Source organism: Echinops telfairi, unplaced genomic scaffold, assembly GCF_000313985.2.
Source record: "Echinops telfairi isolate 266 unplaced genomic scaffold, ASM31398v2 ScPeMD7_26;HRSCAF=91, whole genome shotgun sequence".
In the NCBI taxonomy this organism is placed as follows: Eukaryota; Metazoa; Chordata; class Mammalia; order Afrosoricida; family Tenrecidae; genus Echinops; species Echinops telfairi.
The window spans coordinates 832,769-848,139 of record NW_022103923.1 but is presented as its reverse complement, the minus strand read 5'-3'; the positions used below and the strand labels follow the sequence as shown (position 1 = coordinate 848,139).

General features: G+C 36.7%; 1 protein-coding gene across 1 annotated transcript in view; it reads right to left on the bottom strand.

The window, feature by feature from the left end:
* Positions 1 to 13,970, bottom strand: part of LOC101640739 (cytochrome b-245 heavy chain) — a 42,469-nt gene extending 28,499 nt beyond the window's left edge. The window contains exons 1-5 of the mRNA XM_004714560.3: positions 13,881 to 13,970; positions 12,055 to 12,150; positions 10,234 to 10,344; positions 2,909 to 2,993; positions 860 to 1,005 (exon numbers count right to left, since the gene is read on the bottom strand). Coding sequence (XP_004714617.1) covers positions 860 to 1,005; positions 2,909 to 2,993; positions 10,234 to 10,344; positions 12,055 to 12,150; positions 13,881 to 13,925 — 483 coding nt within the window. The 5' untranslated portion in view covers positions 13,926 to 13,970. The remainder of the gene's footprint in view (positions 1 to 859; positions 1,006 to 2,908; positions 2,994 to 10,233; positions 10,345 to 12,054; positions 12,151 to 13,880) is intronic.
* Positions 13,971 to 15,371: the final 1,401 nt, after the last annotated feature.

The following is a 15,371-nucleotide window of genomic DNA, read 5'->3' as shown; positions in this document are numbered from 1 at the left end:
TTTTTTCCATATCTTACATCGTCCTCCATCACCCCTCACCCACTTTTCCGTTATTTGTACCCCTGGGAGTGGGTTCTAAGTTGATCCTTGTGACCAATTCCCCTTTCTCCCCCCACCCTCCCCTAATCCTCCTGGTATGTCTACTCTCCTTGTTGGCCCTGATGGTTTTATCTATCCTGGATTCCCTGTGTTTTGGCCTCTTATCAGTAGCAGTGTGCATGCTCTGGTCTAATTGTATTTGTAGAGTAGAACTGAGGTCATGATAGTGGGGTGAAGGAAGCACCAAAGAGCTAGAGGAAAGTTGTGTGTTTCATCAGTGCTATACTGCACCCTGACTGGCTCATCTCTTCCCTGTGACCCCTCTGTGAGGGGATGTCCAATTGTCTACAGATGGGCATTGGGTTGCCACTCCATGCCCCACCCCCAATTAACCTTGGGTATGGTTGTATTCTGGGTCTATAATACTCTCCTGAGGTACCTTGGGCTTTCTCATGGTTTTAGGTCCCTTGCTTTAGGAAGTGATTGCTTCAGTTTTGTTTTATTATACTTGTGTTTCTGACCTTCTTTGACTGGTGGACACCATCTTGGGTGAGCTGAGGATTACTGTTATTCCAGACTCCTTGGACACATTTTCACAGGTAAGCTTAAAACCTGGAGAACGTGTTTAGATTCTCCATACACAAGATCAAGAATGTGGTGGAGATTTTTCTCTCTTCCCACATCCGTATTACCTACACATCTTATTCACTGATGTTTAGTCAAATTTTTGTTATTCAAAGTAGAACATTTTGCTCACTGACATCTAGCTTTTAGTTTTAACAGCTTAGGGAGCATCTGAATTAGCAAATGAAAAGCTTACCTTGATTCTTTTGCGAGCAAAATTGAGATATGTTTCACCAGGTTTATCTCCAATGTCAGAGAGCGCTATTGAATACGAATCTGAATTGTTGACACGGGCGTTCACACAAAACTCCACATTAAATAGATGTGCAATAGTATGAATAGCTAAAGAGGGTAGAGAAGAGAAACAAAGAGGGTAAAATGTGTGTACACTTTTATTGCATGACAGCCTTTCTGCTGTACTGCTGGACACAATGATATGTCTCAGAGGTACACAGAAGCCAGGACACTTACAAATAAGAACTAGGTATCCAGGACCAGAGAGACAAGACAATTGAGGAAGAACTCTCTTGTGATTGTGTGCACAACACATAAGCACTCCAGCTGTGGTTTCCTCATTTGTAAAAATGTGAAGTTTTGTTTTTACAAATGATGAAGTACGTGATTCTAAAGACCCAAGTTCTCAGATTCTACAAAATAGTCTTAATCTCTGAGGGTGCTTATGTATGCTTTCATTCTCTCTCTCTTTTGTACATAAACAAGAAGACTCTTGGGTATTGTATGCCTATGGTCAATGCATTCACCAGTCACCTGACTGTGATATTAACTTCAGAGAAGGTAATATAAACCAATGGCAGTAAATATGGTTCTTGTTAAAAACAAAATGAAGCGCTCTGTCCTATGGGGTCTCTGAGTCAGAATCGACTCTATAGCAGTGATTTTTTTAATTGGGTAGAGAAAGGGCTTGTGATTGACTTGCTTTTGTAGAGATGACAGCCTAGAAAATCCTATGTAGTTAGTTCTACTATTTCCCACTATTTCCCATCGCTATGGGTCCAATATGAGTCAACGCTACCTAATAACTACAATAGAATCACTTCATTTCATAAAGGAGGAGATTGAGGCTGCTTTAAAACCTTTCCCAAAGTCTAAACTAGAAAGTAGTAGTTGGGATACAAGTCTAGGAAATTTGGCATTCATTTTTTAACCAGTACATTATGGTGTTTTTCTAATAACATTTTATCAAAAATTTCCTTTTATACGATCTCACTTCCCACAGCTCAGTCTGTCTGCTCCACTGTTAGAAGAAGGGAAACATAATTCAAGCCTTCTAGGGACAACTTCTTAACACAGTAAACACCACTGTGCATGTCCATGGTCTAGCAATCCAATCCATGGATATTTGATAAGGGTCCCAGATACAGCTCCTCCTTTCACCCTAATATACCCACTCTCTATACATCAAGCTCTCTGGCTAGAACGTTTCAAACTTATCCAACAACTATTTTCAGGAGTTCCCCACTTCCCTAACTACAGGTTTCTTTCTCTTTCTGAATTTCTAGTTACTTCTATTGCTTTACACTTCAAGTGTTCAACTACTCCCCCCCAAATGAAAACAATAATGATAATTAACAGCAACAACAATTATAGAGACATTTCCTCTAATAAGTGATTTTTCATTTTATGGGCTCTAGAGGAGCCCCCGGTGGTGTAGTTGTTACCAGTTGGGCTATGATCCACAAGGTCCAAAGTTCAAAACCACCAGCTACCACAAGAAGGAAAGACCCTGGCTTTTGACACCTTAAAGCAGTTACAGTTTCAGAAACTCACAGGGGCAGTTCTACCTTGTCTTACAGGGTCACTATGAGTCGGAATTAACTTGATGCCAATTAGATTGTTTTGTGTTTTTAAGTGCTTATGCAGTTACTGTAAGAAATCAACAAAGTCAAATACGGACCAAACATTTTTATTAAATGAATAAATACTTCCATGTGAATTTAGAAACATTATTTGATATAAAAATAGAATCCTCACAATGGAAAGGAAACAACTCTTCTCATGGCACAGTTTAAGTTTTATAGGAATATTCTCAAGATGAAACATGATAAGACCTAAACTTACATATCCTAGTATTGGAATGACAGAAAGTTTGACGACTTTTGAATTTAATAAAAATACACCGCATAGTCAACCTGATTTATCTATAAAGTCTGGCCTCCTACAAGAAGCATTTAGCAACAGAGGCTCCAAGTTTTCCTTGCAATCTAAAATGCCTTAATCAACTTACCAGTGTGAAGTGCAATCATCCATGCTACCATTTTATGAAAGGTGAGGTTCCTGTCCAATTGTCTTCGAATTCTTGTCGAGCAGCACTTTGAATTAAGGGAAGAAAGAATAGGATAGTAATTGTTAACATGAATGTATTCTCTATTTGATATGTATCATGTCATTTAAGTCTCACAACCACCCTGCAAAGTACTATTATTTCCCTCGTTTACTAGATGAGAAAACCAAGGCTCAGAAAGATGCAAAAGTTCAGTAAACGAGGATAATGATAATACTTTGTAGCTACAGATGCTGAAAGAGACAAGGCTCTTTCTGTATACATTAGAAAAAGAGAGAGCTTCTCCTTACTACATATACACTGTGAATTTTGATTTCTAGCCCCCAGGACAGTGAGAAAATATATTTCTGTTCTTGAAAGTCAACTAAATTGAGATATTTGTTATGGCAGACCTGGGAAACTAGGATGACTAGAAGGGAAGATTACAAAAAGAAAAAAAAAAAGAATTAAACTTTATTGGAGGTTTTCTGTGAGCAGGGAAGTTTACTTATAATCATTATCTCCTTTAATGCAATGAGGTACACAATCTTGTTCTCATTTTACAGATAAGAAAACTAAGGTGAAATTTTCACAATGGTTGGGATCAAAGTCTATTGTTGCTGTTTTAAGGTTCGTAAGGTTCATACTCTTTCCCAGCAAAATAAATGCAAACATATAGTCTAAATGTCTAATGTCATGAGACAAGAATTTAAATGTAAGTGCTTTATTTGGAAGGTGATCTTTAAAAGTGTGGGTAGGGAGGTGTAGGATGAGACTAGTGTATCATCATACCAGGCTCTCAGAAGAAAGATTTCCTTTTTGAAATAAGTTATGTACATGTGAAAAATGATTATCCTTATTTTCTTATATAGTGCTCCTGCATCTTTTGTGTTGTTTCCAAGTGTTGAAAGTGTATTGCTACTTTTTTAAGAATGAACTTGGAAGTCGATTTTCAGAGGAGTACTTAGTCCAGTCTACAACTTTATCTCAGGTTTTTGATACCCTAAGCAGAGAGAACCTAGCCATGGGATGCTGGATGTATAGAACTTATAATTTATTAACTCAAAAGATTGTTGTTGTTGTTGTTTAAATTCATGGGATTTGTGACAATTTCTAACATAACAACAGACAACTAAGGAAGTCTTTATAAGAATGATGACACCATTGGAATCCTAGGAATTAGAGAATGGGAATCAGTAGTGTTGAAAAGCAATATTGTGTGACATTTCAGAGAACAACTTTTGCTGTGAGATCTACCTGTGTTGGAAATCAATCCTACCACTGAGTTGTTCGCTATGGAACAATTTCCTCAGTCTTCAGTTTCCTCACCTATGTACCTATCATAGTTCTTCCCTCATAGGTCTAGTGCATAGATCAATGGAAAATTGTTAAATAGAGGGGAAGTTTCTTGTAAAACCAATAAACAAAACAAAACCTGTGACTGTGGAGTCAATGCTGACTCAGTGACCTTACAGATGAGAGTACGACAGTCCCATAGGGTTTCCAAGGTTGCAATCACTATGGAAGCTAATTTCCGCATTTTTCTCCCACAGAGCAGCTGATGAGACTGAACTGCTCACTTTTCAGTTACCAGCCAATTCCTTAATCACTCTGCCACCAGGGCTCCTTCGGCTTCCTGTGTTGTGTACATTTTAAAATATTTGAATAATTATTTACTTGAATAATAAATTACACATTCATTGTCCTAGAACTGAAGATGATTACCATAAACCTGTCTTTGTTAAGTGTTGTCCAGTTAGGTCTGATTCACAGCAGAAACACCACCCAGTCCTGCACGATCCTCCCAATCACTTCCATGTTTGCGCCCGTCATGCTTCTACTTTTGCAATCCATTATTACTGAAGATTGTGCACCTTTCCCAAGTTAGGGTAGTTTCAGTGCCCTCAGATGCACAGGGAATCTGTACAATGAGTGAGGAAGATTGCAGAAGAATGGATGCATTTGAATTGTGGTGTTGGTGAAGAATAATGACTATACTATGGACTGTTAAAAGAATGAGCAAATTTGAGTTGGAAGAAGTATGCCAGAATGGGCCAACATCATGCATGCTAAACCTAAGATATATTTACCCCCATTTCCATGTTACTTGCTATATTGCTTTATTTTCTACTTCCTGATGAATACTTTTGAAACTTTTGGCTAGGAGAGGGGGTGGGGGAAGAAACACTGGTTCATATGCTGAATTTGAAGGCAAATAATGTGGTTTTGTCATGGTTCCTCTTATCTCCACATCTTAATTTTATCATTAATATCAATATGAATTATCAAAAACATGAAACAAAAGATATTGATCCCATTATTTTTTTAGCTACAGACCTTTAGGGAAAAAATAAACTGAATGTCAGAACAATGCAGAGATATGTTTGTAAAATACAAGGTCCACTCAATAATACTTTGTTTATTCTGATAGTTTTTTTAAAGGTTTTTACTTAATATAAAACACATGCATTTTGTAAAAGGAATAGCAGATGTTCTTAGTACCAATCATCCTTTTTAGCATAATCAAGATTTAAAAATAGAAAAACAAACAAACAAACAAACAGAGACCACGAGTTGTACACATAATTGGTTTCCAAGAATATGGAAATATTGCCTCAATAATGCAGATCCTATTTGTGTGCTTTTGAGTTGCTTCTAAATTACTGAAAGTCACTATCAATTACCCAAACCACCATCATACCCATGGGTTCCTCATTATAGTACCTCTTTCCTTTCTGTTATAGTCTTTTAAAGAAAAATTTTGGTTACTGCCCCTTGCTGAATCTCAAGAAAGTGATATTCAAGTGCAAGCCAGACTAGTGAGTCATCTTAGCAGATTTTTAGGCTCTATTAAAATTCTAAAAGAAAGGGGAAAATCATTTTTAAAAAGAGAAGTGGAACTAAAACGAATGGGCTGTATTGAGTTTACATTGAAGAAATATGAAAGTATTTTGTTATGTACACTTGGTTTTAGCACATATTAAGACTCAAACTCACAGCCATTGAATAGATTTCAACTCATAACCACCCTATAGGATGGGCTAGTACTACCTGTATGGGTTTCTGAGATTGTAACTCTTCACAGAAGAAGAAAGCCTCATCTTTCTCCCTTGGAGCAGTTGGGGGTTTCAAACTTCTGAACTTGCTGTTAACAACCCAACTTGTATCCCACTATGCCATCAGGTTCTTTTTTTACCACGTATACTATTAATGAATTAGAACTACATATGTGCTATTTGGGAGAACTTGCAAAAGCCAACTTTCAAACTATAGAACACAGTCTAAGAAGCTGTCAGTAAAGTCTAAACCTAATGGAGAACATCACCTTATATTTGTATACTGGTAATCATTTTGCAATTATGTGTTTATTTTCTGTCCCCCACAAAATACCCTAAGCTCCTTGAATCCATGGCCTATTTATGCCTTACTCTTCACCCTCCATGTATCCCTACAGCTTAGCATGTAGTTTGCATTCAACAAATATCTGCTGACCAACAATTCATTAATTGACAGACTACATTAATTACCATATATACTCGAGTATAAGCTGACCCAACATTTTCAAAATTTTATTTTGACAATTTTGGGTCTACTTATACTTGAGTATATACAGTAATATACTCTTCAAAAGTCAGTTTCATTCTGATATTTACATTAGTCTTCTTTTTTCTGGCCAAGAAAATGTTGAAACAGAATATCTAAGAGTCTATGTGCATAGACATAAAACCATGTTAAAGGTCTCTGACTCCCAAACAATATAAAGCTAGAGAGAAGACCTTTCCTTCCTTGTTCTTTAGGATTTTAAGACTGGGACTTCTGTTCAGTTAAAATTTATTTCTGAATAGCAAGTTGGGGTTATCAAGGCTTCTTCAGGGACCTCTATATTTTTAGTCCCACCCTTTCCCCAATCTCCTTTAACAAAGTACGCAGAAAACGTTTATCCCTACCTTCCCTGAGGTGGGCCAACCTTGGGGCTTTCTTTATCCACATAATCAAAACGGTTAAAAAACAAAGTCCAAAGGATTAAGACCACGCAAACTCAGTGAGAGTTCTGTGGTTTTGTTCATACTGTGTCCTACTAACGAATTCTTGAAGTTACAACATACTTGTCATTTCTACTGTGGGTTTTTTGCCTTGCTCAAACATTTATATTGGCCAAGACTAAGTTACAGGAGCCCTGTTAGCATATTGGTTATGTGTTGGGATGAAAACTACAAGGTCAACCGTTCAAAACCACCAGTTACTCCACAGGAGCCCGGGAAGCCCACAGGAGCTGTTCGACTGAGCCTCATAGGGTTGCTATGAGTTGTAATCTACTTGATAGCAATGAGTAAAACTAAGTAAAAGTAGGAAGATGAGAAGTTGGAAGGCATTACACAATCGTGGAAAGAATGAATTCAAGAATACCCATGATCATGAAGATGGTGCACCACAAAAATGGACAGTGTTTCATTCTGTTACATATTATGTAACCATGAGTCAATGCCAACTGGATGGCAACCAGGAACACTAGCATTATGTTTTCCAGCATTAATGCTGGGAGACTGAGTCATTTAAATCTCAAAGATGAAACCATTTCATTTCCAAAGTTCACATTTCAAGTTGGGAATAAGGAAAAGAGGGACACATCTTGTATATAAATGAATTTTGCTTGCTGCTAGTTTTATACTTATTTATTGCTTATAAATATATATGTATTCCTCAAATTTAAAAAAAAAAAAAGGACTTGTCTAGTTAGAGAACCAAGCTTCTCTGATTTGAAGAGTAAGCTCATTTCATACCTGCCTTTAAAGAAACTGATGCAGATCTTTCCCCTAGACCACAGGAAGCCTAACAGCTGCCATTACAACATGTACTGTTGACAAGAACGGTAGCTCCATAGCAGTGTCATTTGGGCTTTGGGGGCAACAAGAGTTTCTAAAGCGGACATCCTGGTGAAAACACTGCTGTTTCTCAGTTTGCTTCTTCTAAGTTGAAAGCATTCAAGCAGGGGAGATGGAGAGATAGAGTCAGATTTCATTATTTTAAAAAACAAACACAACAAACTACCGTCAACATGTGCCTATTGATCACTTACAAATATCAGGTACTTTAGAATGGGATCATCAATAACACTTTCAGTCATGTGGAATTTTGCCACTGTGGTTTCTTAGGTTCAGAAGATTATTCGGAGATTTCTTGTTACCAGTGTTATTGCTAATACTATGTGCTGCATTTAGTTTTTGTTAACTTTGGGTTAGTTTATGGCCTACAGTAAGGAACCTCACCACAGTATTATCGGGGGCGGGGGGGCGGGAAGCCGTGGTTATTTCTGGAACATCTTAAATTGTTTGTCAACATTATTTGGTAATAGCTGTTTTGAGTTTTTTCTTGTTTTTCTGGTGAAGGGGTTAGATTTTTTTCTCTTAATGTTGACGTTTAAAATTTACTTGTTAGAACTCAATTTTGGCAGTAAGTTTAAGATTAAATGGAATTTGGTACAGAGTTATGTCATAAAAATAAAAGCTTAGTTGTAGACCATCAATCATCTATCAGTCAATTGAAAGTTCTATTAGTCACACAAAGAAACAACATCTCTTTAGCAGCAATGTGAATTTAGTAGGAATAGAAAACACGAGGGAGGTTTCAAGGCAAGTTATACTCTTTGTTGAAAACTTAATTCACTTTTCTCCTCCCTGTTAAACTGTGATTATCAAATTAACTAATAGTTAGCAACTTACACATTTAACTTTCTAATTTATCAGCAAGGCCCTGCCTCTCCTCTCCAGCCTCACCTCAGACACATGCCCCCTACAATCCCTACACTCCTGTCAAGTAGGTGTCGCGCTGCTCTCCTCCATAAGTGATCTCTATTTCCCACCTCCATGCTTTCCCTAGGAGCCCTGGTGTTGTAGTGGTTATGCATTGAGCTGTGATCTGCATGGTTGGCTGTTCAAAACCACCACCAGCAGCTCCTCAGGAGAAAGATTGGACTTTCTATTCCCATAAACCATTGGTCTTGGAAACCCACCGGGGCTCACTCTGAGTCAGCATTGACTGGATGGCAGTGAGCTTGGTTTGGGTGCTTTCCCCTATCTATATCTCAAAAGTTCTCTCTCTCAGTCACCCCTCTTAAAGGGGCATACATATGCTAATGTGCACATCTTTTATGCCCTTTCCTTTAAGGTGCTTTTCTTTATCACCTGCCCCCTGAGATAATTACTCCTTCCTTAATTCCTAATCGCTCCTTATTTCTAATGTCTTGTGAGACTCATCCTATTTTGCTTTGCATCATATTTATTGGAGTATTTATGTAGGTTGCAAGTTCCTTGTAGATAGATTTATTCTCATCATCTTTGTACAATAATACCAGTAAATATGTGTAGACCATTTTATAGGTTACAAAGATTCTGTCTACGTAATCTTCCCTTCTTTTAGAAGAGTACATTTAAGAGTTCAAGGGTGAAAGGAGCCACAACTTAGAAAGCGAAGCATTCCTCAACTTCCTGGAGTAAAGTCTTCTTAGCTACAGCCATTATGATGGGACTCAATTGTCCATCATTTCCATCTACTTGAGATTTTTCCCCACAAAACATATCTTCTCTGACTTAAGGAATATAAAAAGGAATTCTCAAAATAAATAAATAAAATTTTAAAAAGAAAAGAAATCTCAAATTTTACATACCAACCTTAAACAAACAAAGCTCTGTTTTGATAAATATGTGTGTGCGTGCATACACATACACATGAGTGTATTATATAGATAGAGGTTTCAAATGTTTGTGGGAAAAAAATCCATTATTTTTAATTCCATTTTCCATGAACCTTTTGAAGGCCTCTCCTTTCATATAATATATATTATAAATAATTGCCATGTGTTAATGTTCACTCATGCGGATAGCATGTGTGCCAGGGTAAAAGCCTTCACGGGGTTTTCAATGACTTAGTTTTGGGGAACAGATTCCTAGGCTTTTCTTTCAAGGTGCCTCTGGGTAGGCTTGAGCCTCCAACCTTTTGGTTAGCAGCCATTTGCATTAATCATTTGCACCACCCAGGTAATTCATCAGGTTTTTTTCTCATGCCTATGACTGAGAAAAAATTGGTTTTTGTTTTAAAATTTGGGGCTCAGGTTAAATGGCTATCCCAGGGAATTCTATAGATAAGAGATAATCAAGGCTGGGTTGGCTTGTGAATATAATACAGAAGGTGAAATCCTCACAAACTATTGGTTAGCTTGTTTTTCCTAACAAAATGCATTTAGCTTGATGGTCTTTGAAAATATGAGGAACTCAGTGAACGTTTTTTCTTACCGCACTGGAGCCTCTGAGGAAGGAGAGCAGATTTCGACAGACCGGCAGCAGGATCAGCATGCAGTTGAAATTCAGGCAGGCTGCAGGGGCCCTGGCCAGTGCCAATGCAGACTGTAGGAAGCAGGTTATGCAGTAAGTTGACTCCTGTGAGCACAGAATGTATCCCAACCTTCCCAGGGTTCCCAAAATGGGGCCCATACATTGGAAACTTCAAGTTAATCAGAAAGAAAGGTCCCTCAGGAACAAAAGTTTCCCGTGAAGTCCAGTCGGGGGTCTTCCTTTTGATGTCCAACTGGTTCTTTCCCTTCATTCCATTATTTTATTATAAAAATTTTGAAACAGAGATGTTGCAAAAGTTTTACAACAAAGGTATGTTCAGCCATTTCCCAGATTTTACCAGATGCTCATCTATTTACTTCACATATTTTTCAATCCTGGTGCCATGAATCAGGGCCTAGCTGAACCTCAGTTCACCTTTCTTGCCACATTAATGTAGAAAATTAAATGACCCATTCAAGGACTTGCCCAAGAGGACAGCTTCAATTGAGCGATATCTCTCCCGAGAAGCTGGCTGCTCCCTATTCTTCCATGATCATATATCTATCCCTCTATTTCTCCTCTCTTCATCCATTAATTCAACTTATTCTTTCGATGTGTTTCAAAGTACGTTACAGGCATTAGTTCATGTTACCGTAAATACTTCAGCATACATATCATCAAGCAGAGCTCAACATTATAACTAGGACTTTTCAAGATTTTATCAAAAGTTTTCTTAGCACAAAGACTAATTTTAGTAGTCTTCAAGTTAATGTGGTATTCAAGTTATTTTTTTGGCATTAGAGTGATTATTTGGCATTATAGTTCTTTTTATAATGTCAGCATAGTTATTATCTTTGAAATGCCATATTTTGGAGAGGAGAACAAAAGAAATCCATTCTTCTCAGAATCAACATGAATAAGTTAATATTTATAACAATAACATTCTAAAAGTATATACTAATATTATTTATAATATGATCTATAATACATATTATAATTAATATGAATTTATAAATTCATGGTGCAAGCAGGGTGTAACAAATTATATTCTCGGGGAGCAGCAACAATTGTGATTATTTTCATTTGTGATGATGAAGAGACATGGGAGTTAAGAACAATGAGAATGCTAAGTACACAAGCCAGCTGCTCCTCAGAGGAAAGATGAGGGTTTCTACTCTGGTGAAGAGTTACAGTCATGGAAACCTACAGGGGCAGTTCTACTATCCTACATGGCTGATGAGTTGGAATGGGTTTATTGTCAATGAGTTTGGTTTTTAGTTTCCACTCTGCTGGCCTCGTCTACAGACATGGCCCTACATAAACTTACTTAAAGGCCACATGTGTAGGGAGAGACTGTTTTCTGAAGATAATTTCATACCATGTCACCAGGAGCAATGTTTGCACTCACACACAAATAATAGTAGTATCGGATGATTTAGGGACTACAGAAAGTTCCATGTGTTCCACATATGTTATCACTAGATCGATCCTTACAGTTTGGCTTTCCAATTCAGTCCATGTTAGATTTCTCCTTGAGTCAAAGCAATGATATTACGGCTTTTGAGAGGAGAGGGATGCTGTTGGAACCCTTTGCTTCACCTTTTCTTGCTCAATACTGGACAGTATTAAAGAGAATCTTAAGAAGGTGAAATGAGGCTGATGGTGTTGAATATTTATTGGTTTTAAGTTATTTAAAATGTGAAGGAAATATAAACTGCCATGATGTCAGATGAAAAAAAAATGTGAGCCAGCCAATCTTGTATGAGATGAAGTCATACTTACCCCAAGAAGTTTCCGAGTGTAAAAGAACTTATCTGGAATATCATAAACCCGGTAGTACCAGACAAAGAGGAAGACGTTCATTCCCAGCCATACCAGCTGCAGACACATAAATAGTTCAATAAAGGTTTTACATTTCAACTGGTAAATTGTATACAAGGTTGGAATTAGACAGGGTTAGAACTTCCCCAAGTCCAGTCTTGGACAAGAGTAGATGGGTATAGTCAGCTCTTGTCTACCCATGTGTAAACAAACTTCTTCGTAATTAACTTTTCTACACTGTTTTCCCCGCGTGATACACCACTTTTTGATGATACACCAAATTGTGTTCAGTCTCTCACCCTTTTTCTTCTTCTCCTTTTTCATTATTAACCTTAGATGGATCAATAATAGTGTCTCTCGAAAATATTACTATTACTCTTCCCAACACTAATAGGACATTATGCTCTGGTCTTACAGATGCCAACCACATCTTTCCATCATAGAGCACCTCATTCCAGTTGGTAGGAGTCTTACCAACTAAAATACTAAGTCCTATTCTGTTGGATAAATTCTGCTTACCTTTTGGATAAGGATATATTTAGTATCAATGTCAGGGATGAGGGGAATGAAATTTGAAAACAAAGAGCTCCTTCTAGGGAGTGAGTGTTCTTTTCATTCCAAGCATTGACTACTTCCCAATTCTCTACCCTCAGTTCCATAGTGACCTTTTCTCAGTGTGTTCTGAAGCTATTAAAAGTCCACAGAGGCTAAGAACCAGAAATATGTAACTTTTTTAAAAAGAAGAAAGTTCTAAAGTGACTTCTCCATTTCCTGACCTTGTCATTCTTCATCCTCTTGCTTTCCAAACTATCTGCGCTTTCAAGTTATATGAGTGAATAATTTAGAAGGAAATCATTTCCTAGGGGAAATTGTGATGGAAGCTAAAATTATAACTTAACCTTCAAAAATGATCTCCTCTTGAAATGATGATTAAAATATCAAGTTCATAGTTTTAAATACTCAGGAGGAATCAATATTTCATTAGAATGTTGGTTTGCTATATCACGTACTTTATTAAAATGGCAGAATAATTGGGGGTTTTATAGTATTTGTACTTTTCTTTCTATCTTTAATATCCATCATGATAAAGGATTTAAATAACTCGATTTATAATTGTTTTTAGTATTTCTTTTATGTTCCCATTCGCTCTTTGAAACTATTTTCAATATCACATTTTTATTTTCCCAATTTGATGATTGTTGAGACCAAATATTCTTTAAAGAATAATTTGTATTTCTGTGAAAAAGAGCAGAAACTTTTTTCTTACAAAACAGTTTATTAATATAGATTATATGGATTATTATTTTACATCACAGAAAAAAACAAGGTGCTTTTTAGAAAAACAAATTTGAGAACTAAAATTATTTTTGTTATAATTACTGAAATAATGGCTTTAAATTTTCTACGCACAAGCTAGTATTGTTCTCATTTGGAATAAAATAAAATAAGTTAATTAAAAGCAGAGCATTCGCCTCCCACTAATAATTAGAAACAACTCACAATTGAAAGTCACTGGCATAAAATGCCCTATTCCCTCTGTGATAGACTGGACAATTTGGTCCTCATAGGAACTGAAAAAATAAGCTAGGAGAAGTCCACTCTCTCAGTACATTCTTTTCACTAAGAAATTTGGAAGATAGTTAACTTACTCTGTAAACAGATGTTCACAGAGTAAATCAATTTCTGTAACACTTCTCAAATGAACAAGAACAACAAAACGTTCTTGTACTTTACTCCAATCCTAAACCCCCTACAATTTCAGATATTCATCACTCATTGGTACTTACAATGACAAAGATAGAGAGTCCTTCATTTACGGCCCAGTTGCCCATGGTGGCAGAGGTTCAAAGTATTGTTTCTGCCTTTCTTCTCCACAGTGCTTCTTCTTTGAATGAGGAAATGAAAATAACAGCCTCTAGTCAATCTGTTTCCTTTTCTATTATCAGAAGTTAGCTAATCCTTGGTCAGTCAAGAAGCTTGTTCCCATGACAAATTTAAATCTTTAACCCACAAAAACTACAGAAAAAACTCTGCTAGCATCCAATCACAACGACCTAGAATGGAAGATGTAACTAATTTCTGTAATGGTGAGGCAAATGGTAGTAATATTATGGGATGTATTTTACATAATTGTAACTGGTTTAGTCTAATCAGTTATTAATAGCAATTTGTAAAAATTACCCAACTAAGCATGATTGAGCACTGGGTTAAAACCAACAAAAGAGTGTGATTTCTTTTCTTTTTAAAATTGTTTATTGTGAATTTGGTGGGGGTTTAATTTATTTCAGAACATTATTTTTTAATTAAACAAGTTAAACAACTTATAAACGGCCCCAAAGCTTGTCCTGCCACCCTTCTTTTTTCTCTTCTCTCTCTCATAGGTCATTATTTCCCTTTCACATAACTTATCACGGGTCTGCCTTTTAGCCTATTGTTTCCCTTTCCTTCTCTTGCCCGTCCGTCCCCGGTTAACGTCAAAGTCTATTTCTTTGCTATGAAAACATTTTCTTGATTTTTTCTTTTATAACAGTGATCTCATACAATATGTGTCCTTTCTGATTAATTTCATTCTGCATAATGTCCTCCAAATTCACTAACGCTATAAGGTAATTAACCATTTCATTATTGTTCTTTAAGAATGTGCAGTGGAGGGGGAAAAAAAAAAAAAGGAAAATTAGCGGATTCCGGGAACCCAAGAGGCAAGGGAATTTTGGGAATAATGAGGGCAACAAATGTATAGATGTGCTTTACACAATTGATCTATGTATTGTGATGAATTGTATGAGCCCCAATAAATTGATTAAAAAAACAAACAAACTTAAAAGCAAAAGCTAAAAACGCCCCAAAACTAAAAAACTTAAAAAATAAAATAAAAAAAAGAATGTGCAGTGTTCGAGTTCAGACTGGATTCAGAAGAGGACTTGGATCAAGAGACATTATAGCTGATGTCAGATAGATCGTGGCTCAAAGCAGAGAATACCAGAAAGATGCTTCCTTGTGTTTCACTGACACAGTCATATGCAAAGGTATTAGACTGTGTGGATCATAATAAATTGTGGATAATCTTGAGAAAAACAGGAATTTCAGAACACTTCATTATGCTCGTGAGGAACTTGTACATGGATCAAGATGTGGTTATACAGAACAAGGACACACTTCATGGTTTAAAATCAGGATAGGTGTGCATCAGGATGGTGTAATCTCACCATACTTGTTCAATCTGTATGTTGAGCAAATCATTAGAGAAGCTGAATTATATGAAGAAGAGTGTGGCATCA